The sequence below is a fragment of the Lonchura striata genome, chromosome 13, assembly GCF_046129695.1.
Source record: "Lonchura striata isolate bLonStr1 chromosome 13, bLonStr1.mat, whole genome shotgun sequence".
Taxonomy (NCBI): domain Eukaryota; kingdom Metazoa; phylum Chordata; class Aves; order Passeriformes; family Estrildidae; genus Lonchura; species Lonchura striata.
This window is the reverse complement of record NC_134615.1, coordinates 11,146,850-11,158,801: the sequence shown is the minus strand read 5'-3', so window position 1 is coordinate 11,158,801 and position 11,952 is coordinate 11,146,850. Positions and strand designations below refer to the sequence as shown.

The 11,952-nt window shown below is 45.2% G+C and overlaps 1 protein-coding gene across 5 annotated transcripts in view; it reads left to right on the top strand.

The window, feature by feature from the left end:
• Positions 1-5,573: 5,573 nt before the first annotated feature.
• Positions 5,574-11,952, top strand: part of ZNF423 (zinc finger protein 423) — a 228,206-nt gene continuing 221,827 nt past the window's right edge. Inside the window, exons 1-2 of one of the 5 annotated variants that reach the window (XM_031505849.2) lie at positions 5,574-5,976; positions 6,713-6,966. In XM_031505849.2, the coding sequence (XP_031361709.1) occupies positions 6,927-6,966 (40 nt within the window). In that variant the 5' untranslated portion in view covers positions 5,574-5,976; positions 6,713-6,926. Of the gene's footprint in view, positions 5,977-6,064; positions 6,150-6,264; positions 6,967-11,952 lie in introns of those variants that run through there. The other 4 variants (XM_021536121.3, XM_077786323.1, XM_077786322.1 and 1 more) reach the window with 4 other exon arrangements.

Below are 11,952 nucleotides of genomic sequence, written 5' to 3'. Positions count from 1 at the left end.
AGAAATGCCTTGTCGGAGCTCGCAAAGCTGAGCTGACATCAAGGAGAGGGTGAGGGACAGGGGCCCGTGCTGGAGCCAGCAGCTGGAGAACCTGTAACAAACCTCCACTGGTCAGATCACCCCAGAGCCACCGAGGACCTTCCTTCAGCAGGGCTTCAGCCACTTTTAACTAATTCAAATGAATAATGTATTTTTAATTCTTTATGTCCTTAGAGCAGTAGTACAGACCCATGACCAACAGGAATGAAAAGAACACTGAATATGTGGATCACAGAGACTTTGAGCTGTGATAAAAATATGGAAACGTGATACTTTCTTACACTAAACATCATAAGTTATTAAATAACATTATCACTAAGTTATCATTACAGGAATAATCAAAAGGCAGATGCAGAGCCTGGAAAATTCTTTGTGATAATAGTGGTTTCGTCAGGAAGTTCAGATCCTCTGCCTGACTCCCTCACCTAATTGGAACGGAGGCCAAAATGAATAAAAACTTTGCTTGGTCACCTATGGAATACCTGCTTGTATCTGTAGGGCATTGCATGATCTGTGTCTTTAGCACTATTATCAGTAATGACTTTTACTGTAACTGTGGAGGGGGGGTGAGTATATGATTCATCTACAGATGGGTATTTTGTGATATTTGAGCCAAATTCAGCTCCAGTGTACAAAATTATTCAAAAAAAATTTCAAAACTTATTTTTCAAAATATGTCACTAACTGCACCACTTACTCTATCTTGATTTCAGACTATTGTAACTTTTTTAACTAAAAAAATAATGACTGATAGAAAAGCCACACACAAGTGAACAAGAATTTGAAATCACTGTGTTTATTAGTGATGTATGAATGTTAATATTGGTGCACATGGCATGAGCACATGAAACAGGCTCTTAATCCTGTTTGAACTAAAATGTATTTCACAGAGAAATTTCCCCTTCCATTTTCAATGCCCTTGATAACTCTCAATCCCTTTTCACTGTAAATTCCCGAAGTGTAAACTCAGATGCCCTGGGTGGATGCTGCCTGCAGACACACCACTGATCCTTCACATGAAGCCTTTCCTTTCCGTGCACATCCTCCCTCTGGAGCACCTCTACTCTCTGCTGCTCTTTAGCCCAAATTTAAAGCTATGTCAGTCCTTGCTTATGACTAAAATGTGGGATGCCATGTACTTATTTATGTAAAGTGTTTGGAGGCTTTAACTCAAGAGCACCATAGAAACTGGGCTGGTATTGTAGTCGGGGCTTTTATTCAGGTTGTCTGATGTGCTGCGGATGCTGCCTGCCTTTGTGTACTCCAGCCCCATGTTTATCCCGACGCTGCCTTTGTGTTCCCTATTTGACATATTTTACTGTAAATAAAGAGAAACACTGTCTTGCAGCTGTATCCACTGTGACATTTGACTCTCTGCTGAATGATTGCATTGTGCTGTGTGCTTTAAAAACATTATCTCTTTTAAGAAATAATCTAGTCCTTTAATAGTTTCCTGCATGTGCCTGTATTCCTTTGCACTTCCAGAGAGCTCAGGTGTTTGCCCACCTCTGTCAAACCTCAGCCAGAGCTGCTCTTGCTGTACTGAGGGCTGGTACCAGGTCTTGGCACTGCTCAGTTCCCATTTCACCTGGTCTTTTTAACTGCACCCTCTGATCAGATTGTGCAGTATGGCTTTTTCTGGAGCATGAGCCTTTTGCCACATTTCTTTAGATATTATGCAGCATCTTTAAATGAGGTCTATTAATATAATATATTCTTTATTATAAGTTGACTCTTACTGGCTACTATACAATTATGGTGATCTTCCCTCTGCTGCCTGGTAATGGGTGATCACCATCTCAATCTTTTTATGTGTTGAAGATACTCCTCTTTTTTACTTTAGAAAGTTTAAAACCTTACTGAGGCTGGCTTTCTCAAAGCTGCCTTGATTCATTGGGTGCTTAACTCCCATAGTCCTTGTTTAACATCCTTTTTGTGAAATTTGTATTTTTGCCTTTACACAACTGTGTTGTTTTTATATAACTTGTGATTGCAAACTGATTCTGAAACACTTTCAAAATAATCCTCTGAATTTAGAAATGCACAGGGGGTTGCTCTAAGTATTGAATGCAAATAAATCTATAACTGTAGAGGGGCTGGTAGTCCTGCTGGCATTTTCCAGAGCAAGGCCAATCAGTTTCCCATAAGGCTGCCAGGGTGTCACTATCTCAGATGTGACTATTGTTATGGATAGCATCTTCCTGAAAGTCATCAAACTTTAAAAATGATGTTCACTGTGCATGCACATGGCAGAAGAGGGCAAAGCAAAATGAAATCAACATCTTGAGTTAGCTGGTGTGAAAAGCAAGTGTATAGGTTTCCCCAGAAAAGGAGCGCAATGAAAGCAGCACTGGTGTCTTTGAGGAGAAGCATGGCCGTGAGTGGAGGGGCAGGGACCACCATGTCCCCACAGATCAGGGCTCCGTGTCTCCGTGTCAGCCTCATGGGGCTTGGAAGGCGAATCTGATGGAGGAGGTGGTGGATGCCTCCACCAGCAAATCCTGTTTTCAGACAAGCCATGCTGAGCTCGGGGGGCTCCTCTGCATCTCAGGACTAGTTCCCTCTCACCAGCAGCTGCGTTGTGTATAGTATAGGATCTGTGTCATGCATAATATAGAACAATGACATTCCCAAAAGGGGTTACAAGCAAAGAATCCGGCATCCAAATTGTCCCAGCGACCTGATGAGACATGGACGTCATTCGGAGCTGCAGGAGGGCTCTTGGTTCTCTCCCGGAGAGAACAGCTCTGCACTCTGGCAGTCTCGGCTTTGTGCTTTTATTAAAATTCCCCAGAATAAAAAGAAAAAGCATCTGTGAAGGAACAAGACAGATAAGAGATTCAAAAAATATTTTTATTGCAATCTTAAATTACCATAATTAAATTAAATTATTAAATGTATTTTTATTAAATTAGCACACAGGCTGGTGTCACTTGCCTTAAATATTTTAATAAAGCCTGTGAAGTCTTCCCTTGTTATTAGTGCTCTTTGAATGTATCTATTTTAATGATAGTATGAGTTTAAGTCCTGGTACTGGGAAGAGACCCTGGATGGGTGAACTCTGCATTTCTCTGGGGGGTCCAGAAGGGTTATGGGGCTTTCTTTGCTCAGGAGTGGCTGTGGGACATGTACGTATATCTGGAGGAGATGCACAAATGACGTGTTGTGACAATAGAGCAGCAAAGCATTTAGGCACATGTTGGAAAACTCTGTGGAGCAGAGATGTACTTACAGAGCAGGGCCTGGAGGAAATCTGTGTATTGCTGGGTTTGAAGATAATAGAGAGGGATGAATTAATAATTATATATGTGTGTGCTACATTTAAAGACAGATTTTTTTTTTCTGCCAAACCTACCTTCCCGCTTTCTTTATCACCGGCTATAAACTGGGTACTTCTCATGGAAGGTGGTGGTTTTAAAGATGCTGCTGCTTTTGGAATTAACTTGAACTACTTTCATGGGAGGGGCTGGGGATGCTCAGACCAGGGCTCCTCACCTTGCTCTGAACTGGGTAGGGCCTTGCAAATAACCTTCTCACTGGCTCTCTGGCAACTGAAAAAGTAAAAAAAAAATGAAAATGAAAATTTATAGATTTTCTGATGAATTTTAAAAATGGGGAAAAGTTGGTTCATTTAAATTATGTAATTTAAAGTTATTTTTAAAATATATAGAAAATGTGGGAATCTGCAGAGGGCTGGATGGCAAAGGGGCTTGGGGTGGCAATGGGGCTTGGGAATTATTTGCCAAGTGGAATGTGTAAAACTAAGATTGAAATCCCCTCTTTCTTGATTGCATGGGGATTTGAATTTGGGTCTCTGAACTCCTCTGAGAGTGCCCAACCGCCAGCACATTCTGGGATGAGAATCTGTCCTGCTGAAGCTGTTCTGCTTTGTAAGAATAATTAAATATTCATTGGGCCAGTGAGAGAACAGAAACAAGTTGATAGCCTGGGGATTAAGCCTCTCCAATAAGACAAGGATACAGAAGTAATTCAGTTCCTGATCCAACTCTGATGCTGAATGGATATGAATCTAGGGTCATGCTGACCAAGTTTACCAGGATCCTGTATTTTTCACCATATATGTATCATAACATTTTTTTTCTCCTTGTCATCTTTCCTTACTTTACAGAAACTGCTACCACACTGGCTTTTATAGTGGTGAGTCTGTGTCAACTAGAGTTATCCCCATTTTTACTGGAATCAGAATTGGGGACATGGGCTCTTTAGCAAGCCATCCTTGTTCCAGCATGCCTTTTTGAACCCCCAGTTTGCTACTTAGTGCAGTGGGGTGGAGGAAGTATACCTTAATTATAGGTTTTTACAGGAAACATTTTTTACTGTATGCCCAGTCTGTGGTAGTAATCTGTAATCACACAGTAGGAGGGAACTGTAAACCTTTAATATGACATTAATAAACACAATATTTTCTGTCAAACAATAACAAAACAGAAAATCAGAACTAAACATCTATTCAAATATGATGCTGCACTAAGGAACATTTTTTCAGTTCTATTCTGAACTCACCTGATTAAATGACAAACTCATTCCTGAGTTGCTTGGTTTTCTTTTGGTGTGGGGAAAAAAGAAAAAAAGATGTTTTCCAGATGGAGCTCACTAGCAAGAAAGCTGTGCCTATACCCAGCCCCCTGCGCCCCCGTTTGATGCAAGCCCGCAGGCTGGGCAGACTGCGGGCAGAGCGCTGTGTCCTCACCACTGCCCTGGGGCCTGGCTTCGGCACCTTCCCCTGACAGGTCTGCTTTCACAGGATCTTAGCAAAACCCATTCCTTTCATTCAGTACACCTTCTCTTTTGATGTCCAGATATACGACTGGGCTGTCCTGATGGCCCATCACATGCCGGGGTGAGGATGCTTGGAAACAATTCCTAACGCACTGCTTGGGGCACGGTAAATGAAGTGCTTGGATGCACCTTGTTCTTACACAGAAGGCTCTGTGAAACCAAAGAACCCTGTCTAAATGGGAGAGGAAACTTATAGAGTGTTTATCGTGAGCAATTTCATTCATAACTTGGCACCAAGTGCTCTGTGAGATGACAAGTTCAGATTTTTCTAGAAACTGCCTTCCCAGTGGGCGACTCCAGGAGCTGCAAAATTTAACACCTTGGGAGAGACAGAGTAAAGTAACTCTCCCTCCCAGCTCTGCACAAACAGGCGGCGGAGGGGCGTGTGTGTGTGTGTGTGTGTGTGTGTGTGTGTGTGTGTGTGTGTGTGTGTGTGTGTGTGTCTCTGTGTGTGTGTGTGTGTTAAAAACCGCCCGCGACTTTTCCCGCGGCAGCTGAGCCCTTGCGCTCGGGGGGGATTTCGGTGCCCCCGCCCCGGTGCAGACCACGGGCGGCGGGCCCGGCCCGTCTGCGCGGGGGCTGCGCTCCGCGGGCCGGGCCGCGGACCCAGCGCCGGCCGGGCCGGGCCGGGCCGGGCCGGACCCGACGGGGCGGGGGGGAGAAGGGGGGGCGGCGGCTCGGCGCGGCCGCGAGTCCGGTCCGCGGCGGCGGTCCGCGTTTTGCGGGCGGCCGCTGTATTTCCCGGGCCGTCCATGGCTCGGTGCTGTTGGCTCTCTCTCCGTCTGATCGGCGCAGGCTGCGCGGGGCTCCCTACGGGATCAGAGCGCTCCCCCGCCGGGACTCCACTCCTCACATCCTCCTGCTGGGACTCAGCTACATTTCCAGCCAAGCCTGGCTTTATTATGTGTGTCTGCACTGCAGCCCCAGCAGCAAGATCAGGAGGAGGAAAAGGAGCCAGGACAAAGAAAAGAGAGGGAGGCTGGCGAGAGCTAAAGAAAATAAAAACCCAGGGCAGCAGCGGCAGCAGCGGCAGCAATGAAGGCAGGAGCGGTGCCACCTTCCAGCGAATAACCCATGGAGGCAGCTAGCGGCCCCGGCATCGATGCAAAGAAGCACTTACCTTGTTCCGCGAAGTGCGTGCGTGCAGGGGAAGGCGGCGGCGAGCGCGGCCGGCCGCGGGGAGCCCACCCGCCCGCCCGCCCAGCTCCAGCTCCGCGCCGCGCACGGCCGGCCGCGCCGCGCCGGGGACACGGGGCGGCCGCCCCTCGGCCCCCGCCGCCAGCATAAAAAAGGACTCGTCGCCCTCCCCGGTCAGCGGCGGGGGCGAGGAAGGGAGAGGCAGCCGGGGGCGAGCGGGCAGAGAGGGAGGGAGGGGGCCGAGCGCGGCCGAGGGAGGATTTAGGAAAATCGCAACAAGGTCGCACCCCCGGAGCGCCCCGGATTGCCGGGGCCGGAGCTCCTCGTGGGTTTAGACAGAGTTCTCGCCGCGTGCCCTCCCCCACCCCATACCCAGGGACCCCGCACAGGGCTCTGCTGCTTTTTTTTTTTTTTTCCCTCTTTTTTTTTTCTCCTTTAAAAAAAATTTATTATTCCGAAAGTGCGAGCCGGACTGAGCCGCAGGGCGCCTGCAAACTTTAAAGAGAACAAAAAGGCGGGTGGAGGCGCGGGCCGGGCTCGCTTTGCGTCGGTAGAATTTGCACATCCAAGGGGGGGGGGGAGGGAAGGAACAAAAAAAACCCAAAACAAACCAAAAACCCAAACAAACAACAACAAAAAAAAAAAAAAAAGGAAAAAATATTGCAACTGTTGCGCCCGCGATTTTTCTTTTTTCTTTCTTTTTTCTTTTTTTAAATTTTTTTTTTCCCCGGGGAAGGTGCCCGAGGGGTTGGAAAGAGGAGTTGAACTTGCCGCATTGCAACAGGCGAAAGAAGTGAGAAAATCAAATAATCGATCCCGCTGCTGCCGCTTCTCCTCGCAAAGTTTGGAGGTGCGGGGGGCGGGGGGCCGAGAGAGAAGGCAGGGAGAGGAAGAGAAGGAAGGGACAGGAGGAAGACGAGGAGGAGGAGGACGAGCCACGGCGCCCGGACATGTCCAGGAGGAAGCAAGCCAAGCCCCGCTCGGTGAAAGGTAAGGCATCCTCCACCGGCCCCCGCCGCCGCCGCGGCCCCGGGCAGCCGCCGCCGCCGCCTCCGCCGCCGCGACGCGGCCAATCAGGGCCGGGGCCCGGCTTGGCGGGGATTGCGAATCCCCCCCCGGTACGGGCTGGTGGTGGCGGAGACCCCCCCGGAACCCACGGCGTGTCCCTGCGCGGGGCATCCGCCCGCCCGCCGTCCGTTCCGGGGTTGTGTGGGTACCGCGGCGCCGGCCGAGACTCGCCGGCGACACGTGTCGCGATAATTGATGAAAGAAGCCGGTGGCATCGTTGAGGCGGGGAGGGAGGAAAGTTTTGCGGTGATGCTCGGGTGCGGTGGCGCATCGGCGGGCCGAGGAAGGGAGGAATGAGTTCACTCGTGTTTTAGCCGGTTAGCCCGAAATTAATGTTCCTTTATGACTGGGAATAGTAGCGCCGTCTGTTTGCTCCTTCTGTCCAATGCGCGTAAGGGTGGTGAAAGAAGGGGAGAATTAAACCCGATTTGATAGATAGGGGTTAAGAATTTGCTTGGGCTTGAAGAAACAATAGCCAAATTTAGTAACGGGTTTATGAGTAAAGGTTAGACATTAAACTATGCGTATTCTTCTCCATGCCCAGCGAAGCGGTGTTTAAAATCTCCTGTTTACCTCCGTAACAAAACAGCTGTTGGAGAAACGTAAAGGGAGGGCCAGGACCAGCCCCGCGCCGCACTGCACGCATTGCCAGCTTTTTGACTTTTAAGTGAATGGGTGCGAGAGAGAAAGCGTGATTCCAGAAGCCTTTCGCTCCCAGCCACGAGGAGGTTAGCTGATGTTGGGGAAGGTTTTATTGTCCTCTGCACAAAGCAGAAGTCGCAAACTCAGTGGACCGGAGGCTTTGTTGTAGAAACACAAAAGGATCAGAACTTTGGACGCCTAGAAGATGAAACAAAAAGTCCAAAGCTTTTGTAATTAAGTAACTTGTAAGTGGACAAAAATTAGCATGCAGTTAATCGATCAGCTAAAGAACAAATTGAAACCACATCCATTGCCATTTTATATTATTTGTGAAATATCCGTTCATTAATAGATGATTGCAGTGTAGTTGTATGTGCTTCAAATGTTTACCAAGTTTTTGTAAAGTCAGTCCTTTATCTTTGTACAACTCCCTTAATAATTTTTCCCCAAACTAAGAGCACCTTTTAGCATTGTGCTGTGGGGCAGGTTTGCAGCGTGGCATTGTGACCCTCCGCAATCCCGGACAATCTGCTAATGCAGCTACTTCAGTAATTGGTAGATGAATGTTACAGTCTCTGGGCAGAAGAAAGGCAGAGATAGAGCTATTTCTAGGGGATGCTCTGAAATACATTGTTTGAAACTAAAAGAATCACAGTTTGAGGACGGTGGAGCAGGCCTTGGGTCATGACTTCTCTCAGATGAGGGGATCACATTTAGTGGCCAGGCCTCTGAAGTTTAAAATATTTTCCTGTGCTCAAGTGTAACATTTAACATTCAGGAAATAGTTCTATGCCAGTGCAAACAGTCTTTGCTCTAGAAGCTCAGTTAGTAAACCTTGACATTTTGTGACATACAATTTTAGATATTTACCATTTATTACTCTTTTGTTTTCTTCCTCGTTACTTTTAGGCTACAATATCTCTTGCAAGTGGTTGATACTTTATAATGAAATTTTTACTCTAATTCTGATATAGAACTGATCATTATTTATGTGCTCACATTTATGAATTAAAGTAGGTAGCTTACTGGCAAGTCATAACTGAGAAACATTATCCCTGTAATGCAGAAAATTCTAGAAGGTCTTTGCAACAGTGAGCTGGGTGAAGCCCAGTTTTTAAAGATTATAAATATTTTTGATGTCTCTAGGCACAAAAAATTGTTTCCAGCTTCAGCAAAATCTGGATGTAAATTACAGGTCTTAGTTTGAGCTGCCTAACGGGGAGTCTAAGAATGAGCTGAATCTGGGTGAAATTCTGGATAATAGGAGACAGCTCATGTGTGCATGTAGGATAAAGAAATTCTTCATTCCTTTCTATTCACCCATATCTTCTGCTTGTAAAAAGTCCGTTGTATACATTTTGTGGTCTAGGGAGCTGGCAACCCAGTAGATTGCCACAGTACACGTTTCCATGGAAATAATTGAGATGTAATAAATAAAGGCACTCTGAGGTCATAGGTTTCCCAATTCAACTGAGAAGAGAACAAGCATAAATTATGTGGATATATGTGTGGCATTTAGGACTTAAAATAATGCAACATTTTTCTCTTTTCCATCTTTTATTTCACTTTGTATTGCAGCTTTGCTATTTATTAACTACTATGAGATTTGTGTATCCTTTTTCATTCAAAAAGATTATGCACTAAAATAGGATCAGTCTGTGCCTGTGATGAAAGGGATTATTCTGCATGCAAAAAGCAAGTTGCCTGCATTTTAAGTAGGAGCAATGGTGACTTTAAAGAAATGATTGACTTTGACAGAAGTATTGAATGTTGACAAGTCTTAGATGCGCGTTATTGCAAATGAAGTGATAGCAAACCCAAAGTGGATGCCAGCACAGCTGCAGGTCAGGTGGCCCCTGTGCTGTATTATGAGGTCTCAGGTTCAGCCTGGCAGAAACTTACAGTAATTCCTGCAGCTGTAACTCCAGCAGTAGCCCTGGGCTTCCCCCTGACATGGGATTTATGATTTGCAATACAATTCACTGATTTGTTTTGACCATCAGTTTGTGCAAACTTGAAGATGCTAACCTTATAGCTGGTGGTTGGAGACAATGTTGGCTTAAAGGAAGGTGGTTTCACATCAATGAGAATGGAATAAAAGTGTGAGTGTTGAGTCTCTGCTGGTTTACAAAATGAACACTTAGGGGACAGTGTGGTGGTAGCAGTGATGGAGTAAAATACTTTCTGAAGCTTTACTTCATATCACAGATGAAGCCCAGGAAAGTAATTTTCCTCAGCACAGACTCTTGCCCTGTTACCAGTAACCTCAGCTGCTGAGAGTTTTTACAGTTCTTTCTAAGGAAGAGTTATACTTTAGTCAGTGTTGTTAAAACCACGTGGACCTGAACCCCAGAACGTAACACAGCTGTCAACGTCAAAGCACTCCGTCTTGTCCCCCATTACAGCTAATGAGCACTGATACTAACACCGGGGTCCTGAAAAGTTTGTTTGGTGCTGGCTACTACAGGGAGTGGGGGGCACCCAGCCCACTCAGGGGGCTGAGGAGGACAGGTCTTCCTTCTTCCCCTTGCTCAAACTGCAGCTTCTTGTGTTGGAGGTGGTTCTGGACGTCGCCATGCTGAGATGTGGGTAACAGCAACCCGTGGATTTCCAGTCCCATGCAATGGTAATTGAGGCATTACTGGAGTGCCCTTTGTGGGACTGGGCTCGCATTGGCACGAGGTTTTAGGCATCAGATGCACTTTGGCTGCTGAATTTGACAGTTCTGCAAATTGCTGTCAGCTTGCGGGGGTATTCTGTGCATAAACGTGCTCGTTGGTAATCAAACTGTTTTGCAAAAGAATGCACTAATTAACTCTAGATTTGTTATCCTACTTGAAGTTGCAGAATTGCTGTCATATTTTTTTGCTTTCTGTTGGCAAAAAATGCTGATAGAAACTTTTGATTCACACCCTACCTGCCTCATTTGTGTCAGTCAAGAAGAGAAAAGGGGGGTTGCTCATTACTTCGTTATCTGCAAAGTAAATAAAAATACTTCAACCATTTGCTGAGTTCCAATTAGTTGATTGCTATGAATGATCTTCTTTAAAGGAATGCTGTTTTACCTATCTGCTCATACAAAGGTTTGATTTTGAATGTCTTGTGAAAAGGATTCTCTTTGTCTTGATTGATGTCAAGAATAAAAGCATGATGGTAATATCCCTTTGAAAGCTATTGTATTGTCAGCTCTGGCTGACAGCAGGAGGCCCTCCTAGTGCTATAGATTAGCGCTGTGAAAACACTGACATTTTCTTTGTTATATTGCTGTTGTTCTGCTTGCAAAGTCAATTATACAATGTTGGAGCTCAGTTACAGAGTTGACTGTGGAAGTAACAATGTCTTTCATACTTGTCTTAAAGATATAATTTTCCTTTTTTCCCAGCTGATAAAGAAGAACCTGAAGGTACTGGAACAGTACATTCTACAAATTAAATTTTGACAAGTATAATCATAATTGCCAAATACAAGAGACTTGTGTGATTATCCTTTAATTTTACAGTTCATTCAAGTTTCGGTGGAATTTTATTGATACAGTGAAAGCAGCAGCTAAAATTGATAAAACTCATATCAAATAAGATTATGCTCTTGATTGTTCTTTATCAAGTGTAGCTTTTGGGGGATTAGGAATAATTGGAGATGTTGGTGTTTCATTGTGGGGCTGGTGCCCTGAGAGTGTTTGAATCCATGCAGTATTCCGAGCACTGCCTTCAGGGATTAGCCTGCAGTTTTTAATTTTTGCCTGTGTATTCTGCTACAAGCCTAGCAGCGTTCTCCTCTGAACTCCACAAGTCCCATTTTCCTGCCTTTCTTTCCCTCTGGTATGCTCTGCTGGCCGGGATCTGGGTGGTATTTAACTGGTTTTACTGATTGAAACTCCTGCCTGTGTGCAAACATCTTTTAATTGCGGCCTGCTCCCATTGGTCTCAGTGAATATTACGAATAAACATGGCCAAAAATTGAAAAGAGTGGGAAAGGTAACATAAAACATTTAAATATAAATGGGAAGAAAATAGAAATCTCATATTTTTAGTGACTCTATGTCTAAAGCCATTGAAGAAGAATAACTACCATTGTACAGCTCTAGGAGAATTCTTCCTATGTTTTTCTTCAAAAATATTTGTGTACAATCAGCACAAGTTAAGGAACATCATTCACTGCTGAATTGCTTCAGATGACACATGCAAAAAAAAAAAAATCAGAGACCTCTCATAGGATGTTAATTGTAGGATTTCTAAATTACTATTATAAACTAATAGAGTAACAAAA